The following is a 14,609-nucleotide window of genomic DNA, read 5'->3' on the forward strand; positions in this document are numbered from 1 at the left end:
AAAGAATGTGCTTTCAGAACAGAGAATCAAAATATATTTTAGCAGTTGTCTTGTAAGTTTATACAGAAGCTACAAATTATTTTGCAACCTTAACCAATATAAAATTTTTCAGAAAAGGTCTTATAAGGGAAAAAATTAACATGAAAATTTAAAAGAAAATTATTTTTTCTTTTTAAATTGAGGCATTTTTGTTTTTGTTTGGGTGTTTTAAAATTTTGGGGGTTTTCTTTTTGGTAATTACTTAATGGTGAAATTAAACAAAAAGGCACATTTTAGTTTATTTTTCCTCCATGTGGAATTTGCTTCCTCTAAGTATTTTCTTGCTTCTTACGAGTCTTTGTTTCCTCCTGATCCATTTGTAGACCATTGTTTGGTTTCTTTGAGCTTATTTTCCTGATTCTCACATTATCTCAGCAAAATGCTTTGTATGTCCCCTGCCACCAAGCTTCAGTCCAAACGTCATTTACACGTGAGAGAAGCATAGGAGGGCTGTTCATCCTGGCTCCTTTGATGCTTTGGCTGAATTTTCTCTTTCTGTTGTATTAGTGGAGGGCAGAGAAGGATCAGGGATGGGGGTAGGTTGGTGCTAGTAAGGCTAATAACGTAATTAGGACTGCTTTAAAAATATGTTTTGGTAGGGAAATCTTTCTCTTCGTTCTTTCAGTAATTTAATTGCTGTATTTTCTACCCGAAGGTTCCTGTGAGAACAACGTCTCGTTCCCCTGTTCTGTCCCGTCGGGATTCCCCGCTGCAGGGCAGTGGACAGCAAAACAGCCAGGCGGGTCAGAGAAACTCCACCAGGTGAAGAGAGCGCAGCTGAGGAGCGGGCTTGCTGCGAGTCTCCTGCAGCCTTGTGGTGTCTGTGCTTATAGAAATGCCTGGAAACGCGGGAGTCCTGGGGCCAAGAGGCTATCAGTTTACAAAAGAAAAAATACCGTAAAATCCGTTAACATGAATAACATGAAGTTGATCTGTAGTGAAAAGAGAGTCTAAATCTGATTGTGTGGCAGTTTTAAAATGAAAATTACCTGTCTCTGTAAGAGAAGGAACAGCAGGGAAGCAGGAGAGGTTCTAAGAGAATCGTAACCTGGAGGAGCCTGTTATCTACAGGACGTCCTCAGGCCTTGGGAGTGGTATGGAAATCACCAACAGGCTGCTAAACAGAGTCAGTGGTTGGCTTAGAGTCTGCAATAAACAGTGATTTAACCAAAGCATATTTTTAGGTTCTAGAGCTGTCCTGTCTTATACAGTAGCTATTTAGCCACATGAGGCTGCTTAAATTTGAATTTAGCTTAAATAAAATTAAATGAAATTAAAAATTTCCTTAGCTGCGCTAGCATATTTCAAGTGCTTAATAGCCACATGTAGCTAGTGGCTACCATATTAGACAGCTCAGCTCTAGAATGTTTTCATCATCTCAGTTAAGTTCCATTGACCAGCACCATTCTAGAGGAAGAAAAGATCATTATATTGAATATTTTGTATCTTGATCACTACTGACCCTCTGAAGTTAGCCTTCTGCACAGGGAACCTTGGTATAACCTGAAGCAGTGAGATAGATGATAGCCAGAAGCTGCAGAGAGCCTTCTCAGTCCCCAGATGACCAGGGTGGACTGTGGATTTTCCTGTGACTGAGTCTGTGTGTTAATTCTCAACGCAGAATTATCAGATAGTTCTTACCTGGTGCATCTGGGGCGGAGATACCTCGTAGCCCATGCTCCCTGTCACATCTCTAACACAGCTCATACAAAGGAGTATATGCATAAGTGTCGCTTCTTGAGAGCAGTGATGGATGGGTGAGAGCAGCAGCCTGAAACAGTATAATTTTGTGTAATTATATAAGTGGAATTTTTTATAATAAGAAACTGAATTTATAGCTGTGACAGAAATAGTGACACTTCTAGACTGAACAGTAACATTTCCTGTCACACCTAATAAAGATTTTGTGTCTGCTCATGCATTCAGTATTTTTCGTTTGTTAAGATATCTTACGTAAAATTCGTGAATAATTCGTTACAACTTTTGGTGAATTTTATGTTAAATGCTGTTTGTAGGCTGTTTTTCTCATCATACCTACATTTCTGAGACATTGATGCACACATCATGCAAGTGTTTATAACTTGATGCTGCCTCTTCGGATAACGCATTAGCTGTTCTCTCCTCTTGTTTCCCAACAGCAGTATTGAGCCCCGGCTGCTGTGGGAGAGAGTGGAGAAGCTGGTGCCCAGGCCTGGCAGTGGCAGCTCCTCGGGGTCCAGCAACTCAGGATCCCAGCCTGGGTCCCACCCTGGGTCTCAGAGTGGCTCCGGGGAGCGCTTCAGAGTGAGATGTAGGTGCCTTTCCTTTTCTCCCTCTCCCTGTTAGCGATATTGGGCTATGATCAGGATATTGGAAATCCTTTTCAATCATGTAGAAAGACCTGTGGATTTTACACAGCTGCATATCACAAAACAAGGTTTCATTACAGGTTGCTAATGACACTAATCATCCTCATAATTTTAATAAGAAAGAGCTAACTTTTGAGAGCCTACATATGCCTAGCACTGTGAGCACTTTACGTGCATTATCTCATCTAATCATTGTAATAACCCGATAAGATAGACAGATAGATATATTGTCTCCATTTACAGATTAAAATAACTGCAATTTAGTGAGGTTAAGTAACTCGTCCAAGATGATTAGCTAAATGTCCAAGGTCAGATTTGAAACAACTTCTTTCGGTATAGACTCCATTAATATTGGTTATTTTAGGGCCAACCCCAGTGGCCTAGTGGTTAAGTTTGGCGCACTCTGCTTTGGCAGCCTGGGTTCGGTTCCCGGGCATGCACCTACACCACTTGTCCGTTAGTGGCCATGCTGTGGCTGGGGGGTCATACTTAAAAAAAAGAGAGCGAGATTGGCAATGGATGTTAGCTCCGGGTGAATGTTCCTCAGCAAAAAAAAAAAAAAGGTTATTTTAACCTACTTACAAAAACAGATTAGCGAAAATTCCCTCTACTGTATTATTGACGTAACATAACACGGCATTGTGAACACCTGTTAAATAGACTGTGATGATGGAGCATTCTAAAAGGAGTTGGAAATCCTGCCAGAGATTCAAAGTAAGAAGTAAGGAGTCAGAAACCCTGGAGTTCAGACCTGCATGTGGAGACTCTACCATGAGTGGGGCTAACAGAAGTGGGCGGGGGTGAGGAGGAGAGAAACAAAAGGCTAGATGGGGTTGGTCAGCTTTCTATGTATATCACACATCTGTATGCTTATGTGTCTGCCTTTCTTGTCTCTTGTGAACAGCATCATCCAAATCTGAAGGCTCTCCATCTCAACGCCTTGAAAATGCAGCAAAAAAACCTGAAGATAAAAAAGAAGTTTTTAGACCTCTCAAGCCTGCTGTAAGAATTGCACAAAATCAATTTTACCTATTTCAAGCTTGAGTCAGATCTTTCTATTAAAAATATGTGGTTAAGAGGCCTGCGGTCCTTTCTGTGGGCCCCCTCACAGATCTGAGGAATTATAAGGAAAGCCATAAAGTCATTTAAAAAAAATACAAAGGAAAGAAAAGCCTTTTTGTCTCTTTGCTTAGCATTCACCTTTATGTATTCTTGATGAGTTGGGCATGTACGATACTGGCTTGATTATTGATTGATTGATTGTGAGGAAGATCAGTCCTGTGCTTACATCTCTCAATCCTCCTTTTTGTGTGTGTGTGTGTGTGTGTGTGTGTGTGTGTGTTTTTTTTTTTTTTGCTGAGGAAGACTGGCCCTGGGCTAACACCTATGCCCATCTTCCTCCACTTTATATGGGACGCCGCCACAGCATGGCTTGACAAGCAGTACGTCGGTGCGCTCCCCAAACCGGTGAACCCTGGGCCACCGCAGCGGAGCGCGTGCACTTAACCTTGCGCCACCAGGCGGGCCCCAATACTGGCTTTTAGAATAAGTTTTTTACATCACCTTCTTAAACTCACCTGTTACTTAAATTCTGCCTTTTGGTACCTGGGGTGGCAGTTGTGACTGTTTCTCACTCTTCTGTAATCTTTGTTGCCTTAATCGACCATGGAACTGTATACACTGGGGTTTCAAGCCTGTTGGAATTTCGGTTTCCTGCTTGAATTGATTTCCCTTGTCTCCCCTTCTTTCTCCCTTGTGCTGCGCATTCTTCATCATTGATGACTCCTCTGGCTCGATGAAACTGCTGCTGTACTGAAGGGCGAAGTGGTAAGCCCCGTCTTTGGAAAATTCAGCGTCAGAGCAACATTCTAACTGCCTTTGAAACTTAGCTTGTATTCCATCTACATTCCTTTTCCTTCCTCAACTTTTCTTTTTGTTCTTTTCTAGAATTAAAAAACCTTAAACTTTTGCTTCATCTTTTTTAACACACAAAATTTGCTGCATGTATTTATTATTATTAAATATAGCTTTTTAAAATAACTTCTTAAAAAGCCACAGCTGTAATCATGAAATGGTTAGCAAGACTCAAGGTCCAACACTTGATCACTGTTATTTCAGCGGCTCAAGCTCAAAGAAAAGAAACATGTTCTTAACTGTGGAGAAGAAAACTCTATTAGAACTGCTAAAAAGAAAAAGGAAAAATGGCTACGTAGCCTGCTTTGTAAAGAGTCATTACTTCTAAAGAAAATTCCCAAGTAGAAGTATATACTTTTGACTTCTATTTGAAAATGTAGAATATAAATAATAATCACACTTGAAATTATATTTGGATAATTGATTGAGTCTTCAAATATCTCAATGTAGAAGAGTAAAGGGAAACGAAGCCCTTTTTGAATAATAACTTTTACTGTGGATTTCTTTTCTTTGTGTTGTTCATATTTGTTGGCAGTATTACAAGGCGGCGACAGGGAGGCCTGCCTGGCCTCCTGCCCTCGGCAGCACACGCTGTTAGCACTTTCTCACTTGAGATGTCATGAACTTTTTTTTATGAATGTGGCAAGTTGTTAACAATCAGTGAAGCAAGATAGGAATGGTATACTGGTGCTCACTTCATTGTTTCATTTTTCTGTAGATTTGAAATTTTTAAAAATAAAAGTTGGAGTTACAAATAAAAACTTCACCAAATAAGTACTTTAAATCAGCCCTATTAACTAGAATCTTGCTTTCTGGATAATCTTAAAAGAAGACTTTGTCGTACAGGCCAGTATCTTTATAACAAACTCCAAGGATCTAGCTACACACATTTGTTGATCTAGAATTGTATCTTACAGTTGGAAAAAAAACAATATCAGCTTATCATAAGCAGATTATTATGTTTTTTATTGTTTTGAGATTTGAACTGTATACAACATCTTTGGTTTTTTAAACGTCTTTTCTATTTTTTCTCTATCTTTTACTTTTTTTGGTCTTTCCTGTCAAAAGCTTTAGGAGCTCACCTTCAGAGGATAAGGATACTGGCAAATACTCTATAAAACAGTTGATAAAGCTGACGTTGTAGCTCTTTATCGGTGGTTAAGACAGAGAACTTGTTCTCTGCCATTCTCTGCCTACTTTCCTCTTTTGCCTTACTCTGTTTTCTGTCCTGTGCATTAGGATTTGACTGCACTGGCCAAAGAGCTTCGAGCAGTGGAAGATGTGCGACCGCCACACAAAGTGACAGATTACTCCTCCTCCAGTGAGGAGTCGGGGACAACAGATGAGGAAGACGATGACGTGGAACAGGAGGGGGCAGAGGAGCCCACCTCTGGACCGGAGGACACCAGAGCAGCGTCAGTCCCTGGTGTATTTTAGAGGATGAGAGTGTCCCCCCGGGCCTTCTTTCCACTTGGAACCCAGACAGTTTTTTCTCAACCTATCATATGATTCTACAAACATTTTTACCATTTAGTTCATCTAGTCCATTAGTTTAGTTCTCTTGAACGTTTAGTTATTATGGATTCAGGAGCAGACAGCCTTTATGTTTCTCCTCCTCCTCTTTGTTTGTGTGCATGCGTGTCAGTGCCTCTGCCCAATACCCTAATGTGTATTTTATTATTTTTTAAAATTTGAGAATATGATAAATGGAAAATTTCAGTTCAGTTTAACTATTTTAATTAACCATAAGTGTTCATTCTCATATTTTTGCTCAAAAACAAATTGTACTGGCAGGGAATTCTTTGTTGAAGGGAAAAAGCTAAGCATTTGCTTTCCTTGAGGAAACTTTACACGTGTAGCCCGATCTAATCTTATGATTTTGCGAAGGTGAGAAATCTAAACAGGATATCCTCGACTCATGGGATTATGATCCTTCACGTCTGGATTTTGTCTCAATAGGTCATCTCTGAATTTGAGCAATGGTGAAACGGAATCTGTGAAAACCATGATTGTCCATGACGATGTAGAAAGTGAACCAGCCATGACCCCATCCAAGGAGGGCACGCTAATCGTCCGCCAGGTACCTGTGTCTTCTCTCTGTTGTTAGAGGCTGAGCTTCTCCTGTAGTCATTAACCCACTTGCTCATTCACTCACTCATGCTGTTTCTACATCGTCATCTGTTTTCATGTTAACAAGACCCCGAGGGTAGAGTGTCTGGGGCTAGGGAGGCAGGTAGGTGCTGCATGCCAGGAAGGTAGCTAGCAGTCTGCACCCCACATCGCTGCTCCTCTGCATGTTTTGCGGCAGCCCTCATTGAAGCACCATGCTGAGTCTCACATCTGTGTCTGAGCAGTAGAAGAGTCACAGGGAGTCCTTCACCAGGCTTGCAGAGCAGGAAGGCAGATCCCAGTCTGTAGCAGAGCAGCCGCAGGGTCTGCGGAGAGCTCTTCACTCTGTGCGAGTGCGCAGTGCTGTAGGGGGAGCGGACAAGTCGGGCAGGGACCGCTGAAGGGCAGATGAGCCTCATCGCAGTCACAGGGAGGACCTTGTGGAGCAGAAGGGTTGGGAGGTCTCGTGTGTGTGTTTCAAAATGTTAGTTTTCTCACTTGTTGAATATTAAATGTGTACCACCTAGATGTGCTCAGTGTGGATTACTAAATTTTACAACTCTCTGTTCATTTCTTAGCTTAGGTGTAAGAAAAGTTATATGCTTCTCATTTAAATAGAACAGGGCACCTATCTAGTATTTTGGACTTTTTCCTGAGCGTGTTTCATGCTATGGCAATGCATTCGGATGGAAAGTGGGAAGAACGTGGCAAAGACCAGGATTTGAAGAAGTGACAGGGTACTTTCTAGAGCATTAGACAGAAAAATTTAAAAAGAAAAAAAAACGCTAGTGGTTTTGAAAACAGCAGCTAGTGTAGCAGATAAAACACTCACTGCTTGGGTCCTGCAGCCACTAGATGAGGTACTTTGAAATCTGTTGGCTCAACTTAGGCATTTGGCAAGGAAGTGTGAGCAGTTCAGGCTACTTTCCTCTGGTCTTTCCGTGATAATCAGGAGTTTGGAAAGTCACACAGCACCTTGAACAAAGTCAGTTATCAGTAGGGTCATAGGCAATTTCAGCAGCGCTTGAGCAAGACAAGTGTGCCTGTTTTTTCTACAGAGTACAGTTGACCAAAAGCGTGCCAGCCATCATGAGAGCAATGGCTTTGCCGGTCGCATTCACCTCTTGCCAGATCTCTTACAGCAAAGCCATTCCTCCTCCACTTCCTCCACCTCCTCCTCCCCATCCTCCAGCCAGCCGACACCCACCATGTCCCCACAGACACCCCAGGACAAGCTCACTACTAATGAGGTATGTCTCGCACCACAGCTGGCTGCTTTCCTAGGGTTAGACCAGCACTGCCTAGTAGCTAGTTTGCAGAGGAGACCTTTTCACTGCCCGACACCCCTTCCCTACCCACCTGCTTTCTTCTGTCACCTGCCCTTCTCCCCAACCCCCAAGTAACATGTTCCAGATCTGCATACAAATCCCCTAACCCTAGATGAATTTCCCTTCAAATTTGCCAGTTCACTATTTACTTTTCTCTAGATAAAGTGTAGTTGCATGGCTTTCTTGATTCAGTTTATTTTTTGAAAGTCTAAATAAAGTGATTGCTGTGTTCTCAGACCCATTATGTATTTGGCATGAAATTCGTATAGTCATTTGTGGAATCTGCCTTTTTTGTTCTTTTTATCCAATAAATAAAATACAGAAAAATTTGGTTAAGCAGACGTGGCCTTGTCCGGACAAACTTGTTATCCTGTATAGGAATCCCCTTCAGACGGGGCTGGATTGTTTGTTGTTTTGGTTTCTGTTTTTTGGGATGCGGGGGTATTATTTGTTATTCTTACTTGTTTTTGCCAACCCTGTTAAAAGGATTTCTTTACTTGAAATTCACAGTCACTCAGAATTTAAGAGGAGGCCAAATGCTTTTCAGGGAAACCTAGAAAATAAGGATGTTAAGCAAGAAGGGCAAATGTCTGAGCATGCTTTTAATTTAAAATTTTGAGTGGGAAACCATGTGCTTGTTCAAAGGCTTGGCTGCGGTGCACAGTCTGGGTGCAGCTGGGTGATTCTTTGCTCTTTGAAGCAGGGTTATGCCCCCGGTGCAGCGACAGACTCCACCTTGAGCACCCTGTACTTCATTAAACAAGTAGTTTGATTTCATGGGAGGTTTCGTCTAAATGCATTTGTCTAACAGTTGGAGGAGGTTGAAAGCAGCACGTAGCTTCAGCCAGTCTTGTCAGTGTCAACGTTTAACTGCTGGCCTGCCCACCTGCACCTGTTTTGGTTCCCTCGTTAGAAGGAATCAGAATAATCCTCTCCTCGTGAGGAGCAGGGGCAAGTCAACTGCTTCCAAGGCAGGCTTGGCATCAGATTGGCCATCGGCTGGACTGGCCACTGATCGTGGGACAGGACAGGAAGCCTGCCAGCTGTGTCAGGTGGGAGGAGAGAGCCTGAGCTTAGGAGGGCGTGGGCTCTAGGACGTGATGACTTTCAGCTGCCCCTGGGGTGAAATGGGACAGGACGGAAGCACTTGATCAGACATGTTCTTTTTCCTCCAGTGATATATTCTGCCTGCGCTCACATTCTTCCTTATATTTATATTTAAACTTGGCTCCATTTTGCTCTAATGTACAGTATTTACTATAACCCTTAACTCACTAAACTGACAAGTTTATTTTTCTGTTTGTTTTGTTTTTAATTGTCATTACATTTCCACTTAACAATTTGTTTCACTTTCTTTGTGTTGGTTTTTTTTTTTTTTTTTTGTCTTAAATTGCAGTATTAACCAAAGCACTAGGCTCCTGAAAGAGCAAAAGGATATGCCTTATTTTGTCATTTGCACCTTTCACCAATGAGCCCCTGTTTGATATGGATTTAACGATGATGCACCTGAAATGATGAAAGCCAAAGCTTCTGTAGCTTTCTGGCAAGAGGCTCACTTTGGCAAATCAAAAATTAAGATTTGCCAATGTTCTAACATAGATTAATTGGACTTTTTTGGGCAAGAGAGTAAATTCAGAAATTGATGAATTGAGATCAAGACATTTCAGACCTCTTTTAGGAGTTTTCATTATAATTATTAAAAATTAAAAGCTAGGAGCATGAAACATAGATTTTTTTGGTAGCTTGTAGCATGCCTGTCTTAGGTGAGCAGTAGTTCTGCAGAGAGATGTAGCTCTTTTCAGTGGTTCCAGATGAAACAGCCTGTCATTGGGGTGTGTTGTGCACATGCAGAGGCACCCTCCGGAGCATTTTTGGGGAATGATGCAGGAGGGATAGGGCTTTGTTTTGGGAAACAGTGCAGTATAGAAGTGTATTGAAATGTTTGCTATTCATCTTTTTAATGTCATTTGTATTAATAAAATTGAAATTTACATTGCAGACTCAGTCCGCTAGTAGCACACTCCAGAAACACAAATCTTCCTCCTCCTTTACACCTTTTATAGACCCCCGATTACTACAGATTTCTCCGTCTAGTGGGACAACAGTGACTTCTGTGGGTAAGTAAAGTAGCAACAAGAAAGCAGCTGACAAACAGGACGTGGTCACTTTGTGTTGCTTCTTCTGATGGCTTAGGCATGGCATGGCGGTCGAGGTGTAGACCTCGAATACAGGAACACCCATCCTGCTTGCATCGCCTTATTTGCAATGAGCTGCATAGTTGATTTCCTTTTCCATATACATTTCTTACAAATTTATATTCCTTGACAAAGAGTTGGTTATGACATGAATATTTACTTGAGGTGTAGTGGGGGAGGGAGACAGGCGCAGCATTTGTACAGAAAATAATTTCAAGTGTACTGTGTTTTAGTGGGATTCTCCTGTGATGGAATGAGACCGGAGGCCATAAGGCAAGATCCTACCCGGAAGGGCTCAGTGGTCAATGTGAATCCCACCAACACTAGGCCACAGAGTGACACTCCAGAGATTCGTAAATATAAGAAGAGATTTAACTCTGAGATTCTGTGTGCTGCCTTATGGGGTAGGTATCTTAATGGCTACTGTTACCCTTTTATTTTTATTCTGAAGGGTGGACTGGTCTTTTAGAAAAGTACTATTTTGGATAGTGTGGGTATTTTTTGAAGAGTTGTTGACAGATAACTTGGAAGACGTTTATGATGCCCATCCTTGTACCTTCTCCTGTAGAATCATGCAGATACACACTCGTACTTGTGCTTGTTTCAGCGATCAAGTATTGGAAAGAGTGACTGATCTCCATTTCTTCATGTAAGGAAGAAAAGTAAAAAGATGAGAAAGACGTTTGATTTGGTCCATTTTTATAGGGAGAAAGAAGAAATTTGTTGCTTTTTTTTAAATGTTTCAGTTTAACATTTTTTCCTTGCTCTTTATGACTTGTGTCTAACATCTGAATGAAGCTTTTTAAAGCAGTCTGCCACTGGCCAAGAGTGTGCAGAAGGGGCATGTTGAGCTGACTTTACCTATTGAATACCTGCAGTGTTTGTATAGCACCTTCAGAACTTAAGAGACCATGAGAGGATATTCATAGCGAGTTTGCCGTGCACAGAACTCTGCCATCTCACATTCTGAAACTTGCCTTTCTGTCATCCCTGGTCCATCACCTTCCTCACTCCCACAGGTAGATGCCGTTTCATCCCTGGTCCATTACCTTCCTCATTCCCACAGGTAGATGCTCTCCTGGCCTTACCTTGTCTTCCAGTCTCACACTTTGTTTTTGTTCTCCTCCTCCCTGAACGCTGAAATTGGCTCTTTTTAACAGGCACCCTGTTTTTGCTCAGAAAAGTTTCTTTCTCCCTTGACATTGCAAATATAAAGGGATAGAAGACATGCACTCCATTCATTGGTTTGAGTCCACGGCACAACCTCCTCAACGTATTTATTCCTTGAATGTCAACGATGGCCTCTGCATTCCCCACAGGGGCTGAATTAGCAGTAGGGGATTGAAAATACTCCATAGCGACACCTCCTCGACACGACTCCTCTCCTCACCCACCTTAACCTCCTCACTCTTAGCCACTCACCTTGCCCAAAACAACTGAGGCTGACAAGGAGGGCCTTGGCGTTCATCTTCTGAACCTCAGAATGTTCCTTCTTCCTTTTGTTGAAGAAGGGGCCTCTTACTTAATAAAATTTCCTCCTCATCCACCCTTTGGACTTTCGTCTGTCCGTTGACTTCTCTCTTGCCCCTCTCATAAGCTCCTGCTCAGCCTCTCTCCCAGGGGTTTTGGAAGAGTTGTCTCTACCCGCCACAGGCACACCTACTTTCTCTTTTATTCCTTGAGATCAGGATTTCTGTCCTTGTCGCTATGGAGTGTTTTAAATCCCCTACTGCTTATAAGGCCTTTTCTTTATTAACCTCCAAGGTAAAGGTAACAGTAGTCATTTGGGGGATTATCGGGATCACAGCTTGTCATGACATGCTGCTGTTGCTCAGTAAGTGTCGATTGTGATCATTTCAGGGAGTTGAGTTCCATCGTTTTCATTCGTATTAAATAGACCTTTCAGGGCCGGTCTGGTGGCATAGTGGTTAAGTTTGCGGGCTCCTCTTTGGTGACCAGGGGCTCACAGTTTCGGATCCAGGGCGCAGACCAATGCACTGCTTATCAAGCCATGCTGTGGCAGTGTCCCATATAAAGTAGAGGAAGATGGGCACAAATGTGAGCACAGGGCCAATCTTCCTCACAGAAAATTAAAATAAAAATAAATAGGCCATGCATGCAGGTATTTATATCATCAAAAATGATTACATTATATTCATTGTAGAAATGTGTTAAACGTTAATTCTGTAGAAACTGGTGAAGTAATTTTTATCCAGAATGTTTGCACTTGGTAGCAGTCTTACACTTATTTTATATTCCTCTAATGTCCTGCAAAGTGCTGGGCCCCATTCTATGTGCCATTAACTGATGTTTTTTAGACTAAAATTCTTATTTTTCCTAATTAACTTCTCTAATACCTCTGAGAAAAATAGGAGAGTATCTCAAGCCTGTGTGTTTAAAACTGCAGTGGAACTTTCCATTTTATCATTATATTAAAAGAAGAGATAGGGAGATGACTTTAAAGTTGAAATATGTTTCTATAAATCCGTGTATTTGAGATGCTCTTTGGCTAGGGGCACATCTGTGATAGATTTCCTTAAATTGCTTTTGATCACTATCATGAGTTACCTTTTAAGTTAGGTTTAAAAATAAGCATCTTAAAGACTTAGACCCAGAAAAGTTAAAACATGTACTGTGTAAGAGCTATAGCCCAACAAGAGGAGAAAATTCAGGGGACACTATAGTATTTTGAAATGGTGAGATTGACACATTTACGTTCTGCTGACCGGTGTTAGGTAGGTTAGTTTTTTGTGTACCTTCCTAGAAAATGCTTGCAGCAAGCATTCTTTTTAATCATCTTATACAACTGACTTTTGTTTTGTAAATTGCTACATAATTGTTATTTTTTATTTATTTATTTTTTTTGTGAGGAGATCACCCTATTTTAACATCTGCCAATCCTCCTAAATTGCTACATAATTGTTATTTTTTATTTATTTATTTTTTGTGAGGAGCCCTGTGCTAACATCTGCCGATCCTCTTTTTGCTGAGGAAGACTGGCCCTGGGCTAACATCCGTGCCCATCTTCCTCTACTTTATATGGGATGCCGCCACAGCATGGCTTGCCAAGCGGTGTGTTGGTGCACGCCCGGGATCCGAACCGGCGAACCCTGGGCTGCCGCAGCTGAGCGCGCACACTTAACTGCTTGCGCCACCGGGCCGGCCCCCTGTTATTTTTTTTAATAAGGCAGTTTCCTCTCTTTGCAGCCAGGATTATTTTAACACACCCTTTGAACATGGTTGTTTCCATTCTTATGTTCATAATGAGTTGTCTGCACTTATTGCAGAGCTTTTCCTGTAGTATCATAATTGATCATAAGATTTAAAGGAAATCTTAAATCACATGTTAGAGATGGCTTAGCCATTTTCCCATCAACCAACACCAGATTCCTGTGAGTACAGTTGCAGTTCCTAGAATAACTTACCTTTGAACAATTAGCATTATAAAGTTTAATTATGTCAAACAGTTGAAAGGTTTAAAAGTTTATTTGTAAAAAATTATTGCAGCATGCAACTTAATTTTGTTCATAGGCCCATAATTTCCAAGGTGGTTATTTTCCAGTGACTGTCTACATTCCTTCAACTGCTAGCCCTCAGCACTTTACAGAATTACACAGTTCTTGGAAATGTATAAGGGAGAATTAGAAGGTATGGTGTTAAGTGCCAGAATATCTGCCATTTTTGTGTCTATGAAAAGATTTTTTTCAGCTTGTCTTTTATTCCTTTATTCTTTCTTTCTGTTAAATCTTGATTGAGGTTCGAATGCTGTTTATTTTTGGAAACCACAAATAATAGAAAGATTTCACAAGGCTTTTTGGATAGTTATTACCAGATTGACTTAGATTTTTTTGGTTACTTGATATTGAAAATTGACCAGGAAAATATTGAAATATTTATATGAAATGGAACCTTTGGAATGGACTCTGGTGGCAACTGTATCAGTTCATGTTTTGTTTTCTCTGCTGCAAATAACTTTACAGCTATTTAGAATTCTTACCTAGGTATGTGGAAGGAAAACACTAAGAATAATGTCCAAATAAATTCTACATTGATAGGGAGGTAGTCATGACAAAATGGCCAACCTCAAAAGTAAAATTATGTGAAAATGAGTGGAGCATTGCGTAAGCATTGATTTCTCTTATACTGATAATAAATCTGTTTTGAAATTGGGCAGCAATTTTTTTCCCTTAGCGTTAAGTCATTATCTGATGTGTATGATGTTTTTATTAAAGAAGAACTTTTTTTTTGTAAAAACATAATGGCTTGTTGAAGCCTTACAAAGTGTAAGGCTATGAGTGCTAATTCAAAGCCATGTTACCTGATTAATAAAATACCAGGATCATCCCTGGTCACACTGGCTATTATGGTAGCCATTGGTTCATGTGACTATTTAAATAAAATGAATTAAAATAGAAAATTCAGTTCCTCAGTTGGCACTAGCCACATTTCAAGTGCTCAGTAGCCACATGTGATCATTGGCTAACATATTAGACATCACAGTAGAAAGTTTTATTGGGTAGGGCTGGTCTAGATGGTACATTCTAAAAATCTTAATTATAGCTGATTGAAGAAGCCATATGCATTTATAAGCCTTTTTCATTGTACAAGCGATCATATTTTGAGGGTTCTGTTTATTTTTATTTTAAGGATCACTCTAGATGAGTATTGAATATTCA

The 14,609-nt window shown here is 40.8% G+C and overlaps 1 protein-coding gene across 50 annotated transcripts in view; it reads left to right on the forward strand.

The window, feature by feature from the left end:
- MAP4K4 (mitogen-activated protein kinase kinase kinase kinase 4) overlaps positions 1 to 14,609 on the forward strand; it is a 198,106-nt gene that overhangs the window by 164,146 nt on the left and 19,351 nt on the right. For 16 of the 50 annotated variants that reach the window (XM_087426244.1, XM_087426248.1, XM_087426254.1 and 13 more), the window contains 9 exons: positions 695 to 801; positions 2,178 to 2,329; positions 3,292 to 3,389; positions 4,206 to 4,214; positions 5,541 to 5,716; positions 6,261 to 6,381; positions 7,469 to 7,660; positions 9,738 to 9,855; positions 10,167 to 10,337. In XM_087426244.1, coding sequence (XP_087282370.1) covers positions 695 to 801; positions 2,178 to 2,329; positions 3,292 to 3,389; positions 4,206 to 4,214; positions 5,541 to 5,716; positions 6,261 to 6,381; positions 7,469 to 7,660; positions 9,738 to 9,855; positions 10,167 to 10,337 — 1,144 coding nt within the window. The remainder of the gene's footprint in view (positions 1 to 694; positions 802 to 2,177; positions 2,330 to 3,291; positions 3,390 to 4,205; positions 4,215 to 5,540; positions 5,717 to 6,260; positions 6,382 to 7,468; positions 7,661 to 9,737; positions 9,856 to 10,166; positions 10,338 to 14,609) is intronic. The other 34 variants (XM_087426256.1, XM_087426257.1, XM_087426272.1 and 31 more) reach the window with 7 other exon arrangements.

Source organism: Ceratotherium simum, chromosome 40 (genome assembly GCF_057802395.1).
Source record: "Ceratotherium simum simum isolate JZ-2026a chromosome 40, ASM5780239v1, whole genome shotgun sequence".
NCBI classification, from domain to species: Eukaryota; Metazoa; Chordata; class Mammalia; order Perissodactyla; family Rhinocerotidae; genus Ceratotherium; species Ceratotherium simum.